The following is a 12,692-nucleotide window of genomic DNA, read 5'->3' as shown; positions in this document are numbered from 1 at the left end:
GTGTTGTTCAAACTAATTTATCCCAAAGGCTCCAGAAAATGCAAACTACATTACCTGCTCCAGGTAAAGTTTGCATTTGGGTTGGCTTCTGTCACACACTCAAATGAGTCCCCTGAAATGGCTTTAATGTTCACTTCTCTGGGAGAGACTGCAGAAAATAGAGAGAGAAACTACCAAAAATTACATTTCACATATATTTTAGTCTTATCATATCACACAAAGCCATAAACATTGAAACTAAGTGAAAAGTAACCAAAGTCATTTTAGAAAAAAAACAAACAGATTTTCCTGACTGTGGGAATGCTCTGTGATGAACATGAAGGTTTATACACATACAGACTACTGTAGATACCGCAAATGAGAAGTTATTATGTGTCTGTAGGATGCATGTGTGGCCTGCAGTGTAGGGCTTGTGCTCACTCTTTGATTAATTTAATTTCAACAGGACTCGCAGTAACAGAAACTATAACACTGGTAACTGCTGCTACTCAGTAACACATTTACTTGCTCTTTTGATAAAAAGATGAATGTCTAAATTTAAGTTCTGTCCATTTTACCCTTTTCTTTCTGCAATTTCACAACACAGGATTCTGTTTCTCAGAACATTGTTAAGAAAATAAAAATAAATTTTTCTCCAGTATTTGACAACAGAGACAAATCATCATGCAGACCTACATTCATGATTTACACTGGCGCACTAACAGACACTAAAAAGTTTTTTCATGTCATGATTTTTGGGGTCCAGTTGACAAGAAAAAGCACAACACAAAACACAGTGAATGAGCCCACTTTTGCTTTCAAAGCAGCCTCAATTGTTTTTGCTTTTAGTTTTACCCACAAACGTCCTCCTGCCAATTTCCCATTGTGTACATGGATCAAATGAATGCGGAGCTCAGAGATACAGACCCTGACTAATCTTCAAGTTTATATTATTTTCTTACTCTTCTTATATTTATTGTTTGTTTGTTTTTTCACTGAATGTAATGGGAGCCTTGTCGTCTCGTCTGTCTGTATACTGTATTGTATATAGCGAAGATAACAATAAAGTTTACTTTGACTTTGAACTCAGTGTTAAGTTTGCCAAATGACTTTGAAACAACTTTGACTTTGTGACATGGTATCTTGTCATGACAGAAGTTCTAGGCCAGAAACAGATCAATGCAAATGTTCAGTAACATTACTCTGCAGGATAGGTTGTGTTATTAACAGGAGCTTCTACCTCAACAAAATTGCCCTGGATTCCTCAAATAACCTCTGAAAAATTAAAGAATGAAGATTAAGTTGATCAAAGCTCATTTAAAAGGCAAAAGCTCCAAAACCGAGGTACAATGACCTCAGTGAGTCCCACTCTTTACAGTGGTAATGGTTGAAACGATTTATGTTTCTGCTCTCCACCCATCCATCCACTCATCCTCCTCCGCTTATACTTATCCGAAGAAACACTCTTGCATCTGGCCACAGAGTTTCATCCAGGTTTCTTCCTCTAATGAAGCCTTACTGGAATTAATAGGTAATACTAGCAGTAAGAGTAATGAGTCACTTGACTGCTTTAAAAGGTTTTTGCTGACTTCCGTTCATTAGTATCATGTTGTTGCCGACCTTAATTCTGGGTGTGTCTGTGCAGCTTTTAAATAGCCGATTAAATAATTACAATTCTTAAGCCAACAGCAAAACGAAAGAAGACAAATAATAAACTACATGAGCAGCTGATACTCACAGTAGATCTGTATGGTGAAGGGCAGGGTTTCTTCTTTAGACAGGGAGTCACCGCTGATGACACACTGGACCTTGTGACCGTTAATATCTCCCGTAGGTACACCAAACAGAGAGCTGACGGTGGTAGTCATACCGTTGTCATAATGGATGTAATTTCTTGTCGTCCTCACTCTGTCTGCCAAAGCACCAGTGAGCCACCTCACCTCTGCAGGAGGCCTGGATCCCACAGCTGTGCAGGTAGCAAATAAAACCTCTTCTGTGCCCAAAGTCGGAAGGTTGTCCTTGACACTTGTGAAAGGAGGCACTAGGAGAGTTACAGCACACAAATAAATCAACATGCAAGTAAGATGGTAAAAGTAACTGTCTCTGTCTCACACACAAACACATTTAAAATGAAATGCTTTTTTTTTTTCCATACCAAAAACTTTTAGAGGCATCTCAGTCTTCTGATTTCCACTGGGAACCAAGGTGAAGATGCACGTGTAGCTGCCTTCATCCTTCAGGGTAACATTAAGTAACTGGAGAGTTCCATTTTTGTCTTTAAAATTGCCAATAAATTTAAATTGTTCATTGAAAAACTGTGGTCTGTCTCCGTCTGAGTAAGAAGCAGTAAAAAAAATGTAATTACGAGGGTTTTCTCTTGTCCTCCTCTGCCAGGAAATCTGTGTCAGGTCATCATTGGTATCAGTGACATAACACGGTAAAATAGCAGTACCTCCTTGAACCACTTTCACACTTCCACCGATCACATGGAGAGCTGTAAAGAGCATGAAACACTATTAATGACAGTAAGCAGAAAAGTAGAAACAGCAGAGTACCCAAGAAGTTTTACAGGATTAAACACTAAAGAACAATTTTATTTGCATCTGGTCTCCTTAAACACTCTGAAAGAAGCTGCACTTCATCTCAAAAAGATAAGTTAAGTAACCACAATACTTTGACATGGGATCTTTATAAACTTGAGTCCAGCTTGAAGGCGGTGGCAAGATGAGGCAAAACCCGCGGTGCACCAGTCCTTTATTTGCTTTGTGTAACTAAAAAACCAGTCCGTGCTGATATGTCTATGAAAGTTCTCAGTCATCCAGGTCATCATAGTTTAAGGAGCTTGGAAAGAAGAGACACCTCCACGGGACAAGACTCAGCAGTTCATCTGCATCTAAAGGACAAAGGTCACTCTTTCGAGGATGCCAATGTTCACATTTTGGACAGAGAGGACAGATGGTTTGAAAGAGGAGTGAAAGAAGCCATTTACGTCCACTGTGAGCGACCATCTTTGAACAGAGGTGGTGGTTTACGACACCAACTGTCTGACATCTATAATCCAGTTTTGAGTTCCCTTCCCAGACGCCTTAACGCCTACTCACATCCTGGGCCATCTGACCTCAGGAAATCACATGATAGGGTGGGGCCAGGTTTCACAATGAGCTCACCCGAAACCTTGGCTGATTGGGACCCCCACCCGCTTTCACACCTTGGCTCATGTGATTAGGTAGAGGATCATCAGGGGGTCCTTTGTCCCTCTTTGGGGGGAAACTCCCACTGGGTTTAAATCTGGGACTCTCCACCATTGACCCTTAGAACTGAAGAAGCTTCTCGGCTGAGAGGTGAAACGTCTTCAAGCAACTCAAAGAAGTCCAGACGCTTTTCTTTCCAAGCTCCTTAAACCAGTCCATGCTGAGCATTACTTCCACTCCACCAAGTTTCAAAAACAAAGTCCGGCAAGTAAAGGAACATTACAAAAATGTTTCTGACAAATACAATGAACATTAAAATAATTTGTCAGTTACAGTTACTTTGTACTCTGCGTTTAATAAGGCTGTTGTGTTTTTAACATGTTTTAATGCTTTGTATGTTGTTCTATTTAATCTCAACAAGCCCCTATAAACAGTCAGTGATCACTGTTTGCCTTCTTCGGTTTTTATTACCGCTAATCAATTTTTAAAACCTTACAATGTAACTACAGCTCAGCCTATGTAGCCGTATATTTGACTAACCTAGTATTGTGAAAGGATTATCTCAGTTGTTCTCCTGACTGAAGTTTGGTCCGTTTACAGGATCCTGCCATGCAATTGCATTTGCCCCTAACTATCGGGAACCCTCACGTTAACTTCTATCGAGTGGAAAAAAGTCCTCCGTTCATAATCGTTCATCCTCCAGCTTCACTGTTTATGTTATGCTAACGTAGCTGTGTCGCTAGCGATCACGTAGCCAAACTTCAGTAACCCTACAAATGTCACTGCTGTTTATTTTTGTCTTCATTTATGTTGGAAGTGATAGCAGAGCTGTACGTTTTAATTTGTTTCAGAAATCCCTCAGTCAGAACATGATATATTATATTTAGATGGAAGCTAGCAAGCTAACTCCCTGCTAACTTCTAACTCTGTTAAATTTAATAAATTCTATTTTCATGGATGCCTGGATGTTAAACTTAATTGTTACACCTGGTAGAGCAGCCACACTGATCATTTTATTACAGATGAAAGAATTTAGACAGTTTTTCAACTCTCAGTAATGCTGCAGTGATCGTTTGACTTCACTGCAGCAACGCGCAGCAAGTTGGATGTTTAGCAGGGGGTGAGGGAGGTCTCTGACTAGTGCTGTGTGAGCCTGCGCAGAAACAGTGCACAGAGCGAAAGAGCGGATGAGATGTGAAATCTATCATCTCATGTGTGCCTTTTCCACCAAATTTTTCAGCTACTGTAGTAAATCTTGTCCATATTCGGTTTGTGGGAAATCTGTCATTTTCTTTCTCAACTTCATAAAGTTTGACTTAAGGAGTCAGCACGCTTGTTTAAGGGGGCTTTGCCCTTAAACTGTCCCCTCGTATCCAGCGTAGAGCCAGTTTGTAAACCGGTAGTCACATGGGCCTGTCTCAATATGCGTAGTTGTGCGTACTTGCGTTCTTGTGGACTCGTGATACGTCATCAGACAGAAACCAAGTACTGTTCCAATTCAAAAGCTGTGTCCCAATTAAGGGTCAGCATCCTTCGGAGGCCGCATTTGAAGGCCGATTACGTCACAGCGACGCGATGAAGGCTGTCCCAATTCGAAGGCTGCTCAACATGCCGCCAAAAATCCGTCCTTCATTTCCCCGAATTTGAAGGAAGGGTCAGGTGTATCCTTTATGGCCCAACCTATCCCAGAATTCATAGCGTGGCGGTGGGTGTGGATGATTTTTTTTTTTTAAATGGTGGACCGCTGAAGCGGGGCGGCTGAAGAGTAAACTTTTTAAAACTAAGTACTAAATATTATTTTTGAATATTATGTCACTCACTATTAGGCAGCACGGTGGCACAGTAGTTAATTTCCACCAATCAGGCTGGGGTCTTTCTGTATGGAGTTTGCATGTTCTCCCCATGTTTGCGTGGGTTCCCCCCGGGTACTCCGGCTTCCTCCCACCGTCCAAAGACATGCAGTTTGTGGGGATAGGTTAATTGATTAGTCTAAATTGCTGACGGTTCAGTCGTTAAGCTGAAAGAAAGATGCTTTAATCACAGGAGTCACACATGTGTCCACTGTACCATCTGGGAACTCTTCTTGTTTAGCACTCGTAATAACACAAACACTAAATCCTCCTTCTCTTGTGCTGTTTTGTAGCAGTGTATACACCTGAGACTGTCACCTGTCTGTCTGTCCTGCACTCTCTCTCTTTTTCCTTCTCTCTGATTGTGTAATAAATGTATGAACATGTATGTATAAGTTACACTTGTGTTTGAATCCTGCAGCTTATCACACATATGAATTCCATGTGTGACAACTGCAAGTGTCCAGAATGAGGACAGACTGAGGGACCCAATGCTGCACGCCATCCGTGAGGCTTTGCACCCCTGATGATCCACCAGGACAAACTATAATGACAAACTGTATGACTTGTGTGGATTTGGTACAGCTACATACTGCAGAATGCATTTCGTCCAAAACTCTAATGCGTTACGGAGGAGCGTGGCTACAAAAGTTTTATATTACCCTCACACAAAATAAACATCCAGAATATAGCTGTGTAAAATCACTTGAGCCCGGCGAGAACAGCGGACTCTCGCACATCGTTTTCAAACCCGCCGCAGTCTTTCGCTACTCAGGTTAAACAATGATATATAAGTCTTTTTGATAATATTTATCACAGTTAGATTAAGAGGGGAGGGGATGGCAGTAAAAAAATTCGGACTAGGGCTGGGCCATATCATACCGTTCACGGTAATACTGGTATAATGTTGGGCGATGATAAGAAAATGAAATATCGCGATAGAATATGGGTAGAACGCACATGCGCAGTGCCTTTGTTTTCATAGGCACATGGCGGAAAAAGCATGGCGGCGACGGAGAATGAGAAGGGCGAAAGCAGATTGTTGAATGAAACGGATGAACCAGAATTGGTTTGCAAAAATGCTGCAAGCTCAGTGGTGTGGAACTGGTTTGGCTTTCGTCTGTCAGATACACACCAAAGCACTATTTTTGGTAGCGCATGCTAGCGGGCCGTCGTTATTACTGTTTTTTGGAAAATACCTCACACTTAAAATCAATCCTTTGATTAGAGCAGGGCGATATGATCAAAAATATTTATCACGATATACATTTGAAAATTTGCGATAACGATATAACTGACGATATAATTGATACTAGACAAAATACTTTACAACTCCACAACTTTATTAGTGCAAAAAAAAAAAAACCATCAATGCATTTTCACTTAAACAAGCAGCTGTTTTTTATGTGCATTAATGTTATATAAAAATTTATCAGTGCAAATGCAAATTCCTTGCTGACAGTTTAACCAAAAGGCATTTCCAGTGGAAATTGGCTCACATATCCTCAGCATAACCATGTATAATATCCACAAAACTTAAAAAGAGGTTATACACACACAATATGGTAATATTATGTTGAAGCACAGTACATATAACTCCACGAGGATCCTGCCTACGATAGCCGTAATCCTCCGACAATCCATCAAGCGGTGCAGGTTCGTAGCTTAGCAAAGTCGTACTAAAACATTTGACAGATTTTCGAGCGCCGTGTACCACATAAAATCGTTTTTGAGGTCAGTAAACACAACCAGAATTCATACATAAGGCACACGGGATTATAAGGGTCACTGTCGATTTTCAGAAAAATCAAAGGTAGGACTGGGCGATATATCGAGTTTTTAAATATATCGATATATTTTTATACGAGATGTGACAATATCGTTTATATCGATATAGTAGATGTTACATTATAACTATACTTGTGGAGCCGCAAGTTTGGCTCTCTTTCGTCCACTTTTGTCTCTACGCTGCGTTACTCTGCCTCGCCTCTCTCCTTCACTGAACACAACTCCCCCTCCCACATCGCTTCACCTGTAGGCAACGACAAGATGGACACGGCAGCTATCAAAGAGGAGCTGGTCAGTAAAAAGAAAACATTTGGAGATTACTATTTTAGTGGTGTCAGCGTGACATTAACGCCATAACTGCATTAACGGGGCACATCTCTGTTAACGAGTTACCACGGATTGCCCCGTGCGTGGGGCTGGACGGCGTCAACGAGTTAACGAGCTAACCGGGCTAATGCGTTGACGCCTAAAATCCTTTCATTTTCTCAAAAATCGACAGTGCGCCTTATGTATGGTCTGGTTGTGCTTACTGACCGCGAACCGATTTTATGTGGTACACAGCGCTTAGAAACCTTTCAAAAAATGTTTTGGTACGACTTTGGTAAGCTACGAAGCTGCACTGCTTGATGGATTGTTGGAGCATTACGGCTACCGAGGAGCCTCGCAGAGTGATATGTACTCTGCTTCAACGTAATATTACCGTAATGTGTGTGTATAAGGACCACAAATGGCACCTGTTAAAAGACATGGTTACAAAGAGGATTTCAAACTCCAGGCTGTCAGTCACGCAGTAAAACTTGGGAACAGAGCAGCTGCGAAATCTGTCTGTCTTTGTTATTATGCTCAGCATCTTTTAGTTTACATTTTGACTGCACAGTTGTGAGCTTTTTGTTATGCACAAAAACAACATTGTTTTATTTCATTCATGGAGCGTTATTATTTAATAAATGCTGAATTTACTTCTGAGTAATTTTTTCTTGTACATCTACGCTGTATGTTAATAAAAGTGCCTGTGTGAGATCTGGGACACAGCTTTAACTAAGAACTCTCTTTTTGTTCTTACTTTATGACTTAAAAAAATATATAGATATATATCGTATATCGCCATCCATCTAAAGAATATCGAGATATGAATTTTGGGTCATATCGCCCAGTCCTAGTTTTTGGCTCTCCAAATATCCCAGTTCAAATTTATTAATTGGAGAAAGTTTTAATGTTTCACTAAATGACACTATAGATAGATGGCCCCCAGCACAAAATTTTAGGAATAATTTGAAAATGTAAACATTTATGGATAAATTTAATGTAACTGATATTTGGAGAGATACATTTCCTGATGATATATCATTTACCTGGAGTAACCGTTCTGCTTCAAGAAAACCGCGTATTGATTTCTGGTTAGTATCAAGTAGTCTATCAAAGGACAGCGTTACGGTCAATATCATCACAACTCCACTTACCGACCATAGAGCAATATATATTAACCTGCAACTCTTTCCCACCATTACCATTAATCGATCTTCATATTGTTAATTAAATAGTTCACTTTTGAGCCATACAGTTGTAAAATCTGAAATTACACAAGTGTTAAAACACTTTATACACAAGGCTAATGTTGAGAATTCCTATAGCACAAACTGGGAAATTTTTTAATTTGAGATGAGTAAAATGTAGAGGCAGTATGGGGCAAAAATAGCTAAGTCGAGGGCAGCAGAGGAGAAAATCTAATTGTTCAAATTTCCACAATATATCAACTCCCACCACACAAGGTCTCAGAGGAGGATAAATTACGTCTTAGGACCTTTCAATCTAAACTGGATGAGATTTACTGCCAGAAAGCTGAAGGAGCTTTTGTTCCTTCAAGAAAAAGATGGATAGAGGAGAGAGATGAGAATTCTGCTTATTTTTTCCGCTTAGAAAAAACAGAGATCTAAAGCCAATACTATTCATAAATTGAATATAAATGGTACGGTCACTGATGATGCAAAAATAATCTCTCAATTTTATTGTAATTTCTACTCAAAGTTGTATGAATCCATTTATAACACAAAGGTCGCTACCCAATTTATCGACTCTGTAAATAATGTTGAAATGTTTAAAAGTGCTGATAGGCTTTTTTGTGACAGTCCGATTACTGAAAAAGAGATATTGACATCTCTTGAATTTCTTAAAAACAACAACTCTCCAGGCACAGATGGGCTGGTGGCTGAATTCTATAAATCTTTCTCTTCTCAGCTAGTACCCTTTTTGTTGCAGGTTTACAATGAAAGTATTGAAAGGGGCACTCTTCCCCCCACCCTCACTCAAGGACTTATTACTTTAATTTCCAAACCTAAGAAGGACCTACTTTTTTTTAGAGAACTGGAGACCAATAAGCCTCCTAAATAATGATTATAAAATATTAGTGCTATTGGTAGCTAGAAGAATTAAATATATTTTGGATGATATTGTAGATGAGACACAGTCTGAATTTATTACAAACAGGCACATCTCCAATATGTGACTACTAAAGATGGCGCCGGTGTACGTGACTGCTCGTCTGTCGCTGTCAGTTTTGTTTGTTTTTATATTGCTCCTGTCGTGTGTCACTCAAGAAATCGGGTCATTACTGGTGTACGATCGCCAATCGCTTCTGAACCTCCGAGGTTCTGGACAAAATACAGTTCCATTTTCTAACGGAGATCAGAATTCATGGTGTCCGCTGCTGTCACATATCCCAACTTGCCTATGCCGTGCAATCATGCTACCTCCCCGGCGAAGACGTCGGGGTAGGCGCAGTGGTCGGCTGGTTAAACTCAAGATCTCTTTAGCGCACCATCCCACTATCGTCAAAGGAATACAGAGATTATTTCCTGGAGTTTTTGTGCACCGACGTTTCCTGGACCCCGTGGATTCCTGCCTCATCCCCGTGGTCTGCCAGGATGACGCGCCGCTCCTCTGTGACCCGTCCTCCTCGGCTCAACGTGCGCCGGGCGAACCTCCACAATCTGAGGCCGCTGTGTCGTACTCCCTGTGCCGCTGGGGCTTTTACCTCATCCCCGGCTCCTGTCAGGATTGGGCTGGTAAACGCCAGATCGCTGGTGAACAAATCTTTTATTTTGAATGAGTCATTCATCTCCTGGAAACTGGACTTCATGTGTGTCACGGAGACTTGGCTTAATACTGGTGAGTCCAGTACTTTATCTGAACTTTTACCAGCGGGTTGTTCCTATTTTAACACACCAAGGACATCAGGGAGAGGAGGTGGTACGGCGGTTGTTTTTAAAAAGGATTTTAAATGTAAACAGTGTGTTTTACAGCCCTCGTTTTCCAGCTTTGAGCTCACGTGTTTTGAAGTTAATCGCTCTAACTCTGTGCTCTTTGCTGTTATTTATCGTCCCCCTAAATACAATAAGAATTTCATAAATGACTTTTCAGAATTTCTAGCTGGGATTATGCCCAACTACGATCATGTTCTTATTGTGGGAGATTTTAATATCCATGTCTGTTGCCCTGATAAACCTCTGGTGAAGGAGTTTTTAAGCCTCATTGACTCTTTTAATCTGGTCCAGTCCGTACCTGGTACCACACATGAACACGGACACACACTAGACCTGGTCTTGTCACACAGTCTACCTGTGTCTAACATGGAAGTGACTGACACTGCTTTCTCTGACCATATGGCTGTATTATTTGATGCTGTGTTTTCACGCACTACAGTTCAAACCAGCACTCCTGTTCGCCGCTGTCGGATTATTAACCCTTCCACTGCTGCCCAGTTCGCAACTTCTTTTAACCAGCTGTCTATCCCCGCCGATCGTACTCCCTTGGACACAGAGATCCTCAGCTCCTGGTTTCAATATTCTTGCCTTACTATTCTGGACTCTGTGGCACCATTAAAAACCAGGAAACCCAAGGCTAAAACTGACCCTTGGTTTGATGACGCCACTCGGGCTGTGAGGAGGGAGTGTCGTAGAGCTGAACGCAGATGGAAGAGGGACAAACTGCAGGTGTCTCTTCAAATCCTAAAGGACTGCTGGCGCCTCTATCAGGATACAGTCAAAGAGGCTAAAAGAAAATATTTCTCTAAGATAATTTCCTCCAACAGTCACAATCCACGTGTGTTATTTAAATCTATTGACTCAGTCTTAAATGCTCCACAAAGTGGCTGTTTTGGAGGCCTCTCATAAACTGTCTAATGATTTTATGTGTTTTTTCATTAAGAAGGTTGCAACCACGCGGGCTCTCATTTCTTCCCCTGAGTCTGACCCCTCTGTCTTGATCCCTTGCTCTGCTGTTTTTAACCAGTTTGAGCCTGTGTCCCTTTCTTATTTAGAGGATGTGGTCAGCCACCTGAGGCCCTCTGGTTCCCCAAATGATCCTGTCCCACCACAGTTTTTTAAGGAGATTTTTCCTAGCATAGGCCAGGCTGTTCTTACTGTTATAAACAGCAGTTTAATATCTGGTGTAGTCCCTGCTAATTTTAAGCACGCGGTAGTACAACCCTTGCTTAAGAAACCTGCCCCTGGACCACACTGTATTGGCTAACTACAGACCTATCTCCAAGTTGTCCTTTATGTCTAAAATCTTAGAGAAAATTGTACATTGCCAATTGATGGATTTTTTAAATGAGAATGGTATCCTGGAGGTCTTTCAATCAGGTTTTAAAACTTTCATAGCACGGAGTCAGCACTCTTAAAGGTTTTAATGATATCCTCCTTACCTGTGACTCTGGTAATCATGTTGTTCTTGTCCTCCTTGACCTAACAGCTGCCTTTGAAACTGTAGACCACAACATTTTACTGTCTCGCTTGCACCATCTTGCAGGCATTTGTGGTACTGCTTTGAAATGGTTTAGGTCTTATCTTTGTGACAGAACTTTTAGTGTTAACTTTTTAGGGTATGAGTCTTCCTCTGCCACTTTTCAGTCTGGGGTCCCGCAGGGCTCAATTTTAGGGCCTCTGCTTTTTTCATTATATTTACAGCCCCTGGGAACCATCCTCAGAAGGCATGGAATATCCTTCCACTGCTATGCTGACGACTGTCAGATTTATCTGCCTCTGAAGCAGAAAGAGGCCTTCTCTATTAAGCCACTTCTAGCATGTCTAGAAGACATTAAATCTTGGATGTCCCTAAACTTTCTAAGGTGTAATTCAAGCAAAACTGAGGTGATTCTGTTTGGTCCTAGTGGACCTTGTGAACCCTCTGCTATTGATTTGGGACCCCTGGCAGAGTATTTTAAATCTGTTGTTACAAACCTGGGTTTTAAGATGGACAGTGATTTTAAATTAGACAGTCAAATTAGGGCTACTGTCAAGTCCAGTTTTTATCATTTAAGGCGCTTGGCAAAGATAAGACCTATTTTGTCCAGGCCGCATCTTGAAACGGTAATCCATGCTTTTATTTCATGTCGTCTAGATTACTGTAATGCACTGTATTGTAGAGTTAGTCAGCATCTTCTCTCTCTCGTCTGCAGCTGGTCCAGAATTCTGCTGCACGACTTTTAACCAAAACTCGTAAAGAGAGCACATAACTCCCATCCTGGCTTCACTCCATTGGCTGCCTGTATATCTTAGAGTTCATTTTAAAATCCTCATGTTTGTGTTTAAATGTTTAAACGCTCTTGCCCCAACTTACCTCTCTGAGCTTCTGCATCCTTACTCACCCCCCAGGTCTCTCAGGTCAGCTGACAAGCTGCTCCTGGAGGTACCCAGGTCCAAGAGGAAGCTCAGAGGGGACAGGCCCTTCTCTATTGCTGCTCCTAATCTGTGGAACAATCTGCCCCAGCACATTAGAGAGGCCCCTTCACTGTCCACTGTAAAAACACGTCTTAAAACCCATTTTTACTCCTTGGCATATGACACAGTCTGACCCTGATTTTATTGATTTTATTGTTTTGATCTAA

The 12,692-nt window shown here is 41.2% G+C and overlaps 1 protein-coding gene across 8 annotated transcripts in view; it reads right to left on the bottom strand.

Annotated features, from left to right (window-relative positions):
- The window catches only part of LOC116321073 (nectin-4-like), a 35,273-nt gene that overhangs the window by 19,982 nt on the left and 2,599 nt on the right, over positions 1–12,692 (bottom strand). For 7 of the 8 annotated variants that reach the window (XM_039600004.1, XM_039600005.1, XM_039600011.1 and 4 more), the window contains exons 2-4: positions 2,135–2,473; positions 1,718–2,020; positions 55–148 (exon numbers count right to left, since the gene is read on the bottom strand). In XM_039600004.1, the coding sequence (XP_039455938.1) occupies positions 55–148; positions 1,718–2,020; positions 2,135–2,473 (736 nt within the window). The remainder of the gene's footprint in view (positions 1–54; positions 149–1,717; positions 2,021–2,134; positions 2,474–12,692) is intronic. The other variant, XM_039600012.1, reaches the window with a different exon arrangement.

Source organism: Oreochromis aureus, linkage group 16 (assembly GCF_013358895.1).
Source record: "Oreochromis aureus strain Israel breed Guangdong linkage group 16, ZZ_aureus, whole genome shotgun sequence".
In the NCBI taxonomy this organism is placed as follows: domain Eukaryota; kingdom Metazoa; phylum Chordata; class Actinopteri; order Cichliformes; family Cichlidae; genus Oreochromis; species Oreochromis aureus.
The sequence above is the reverse complement of the archived record's forward strand: the minus strand, read 5'-3'. Positions and strand labels throughout refer to the sequence as shown.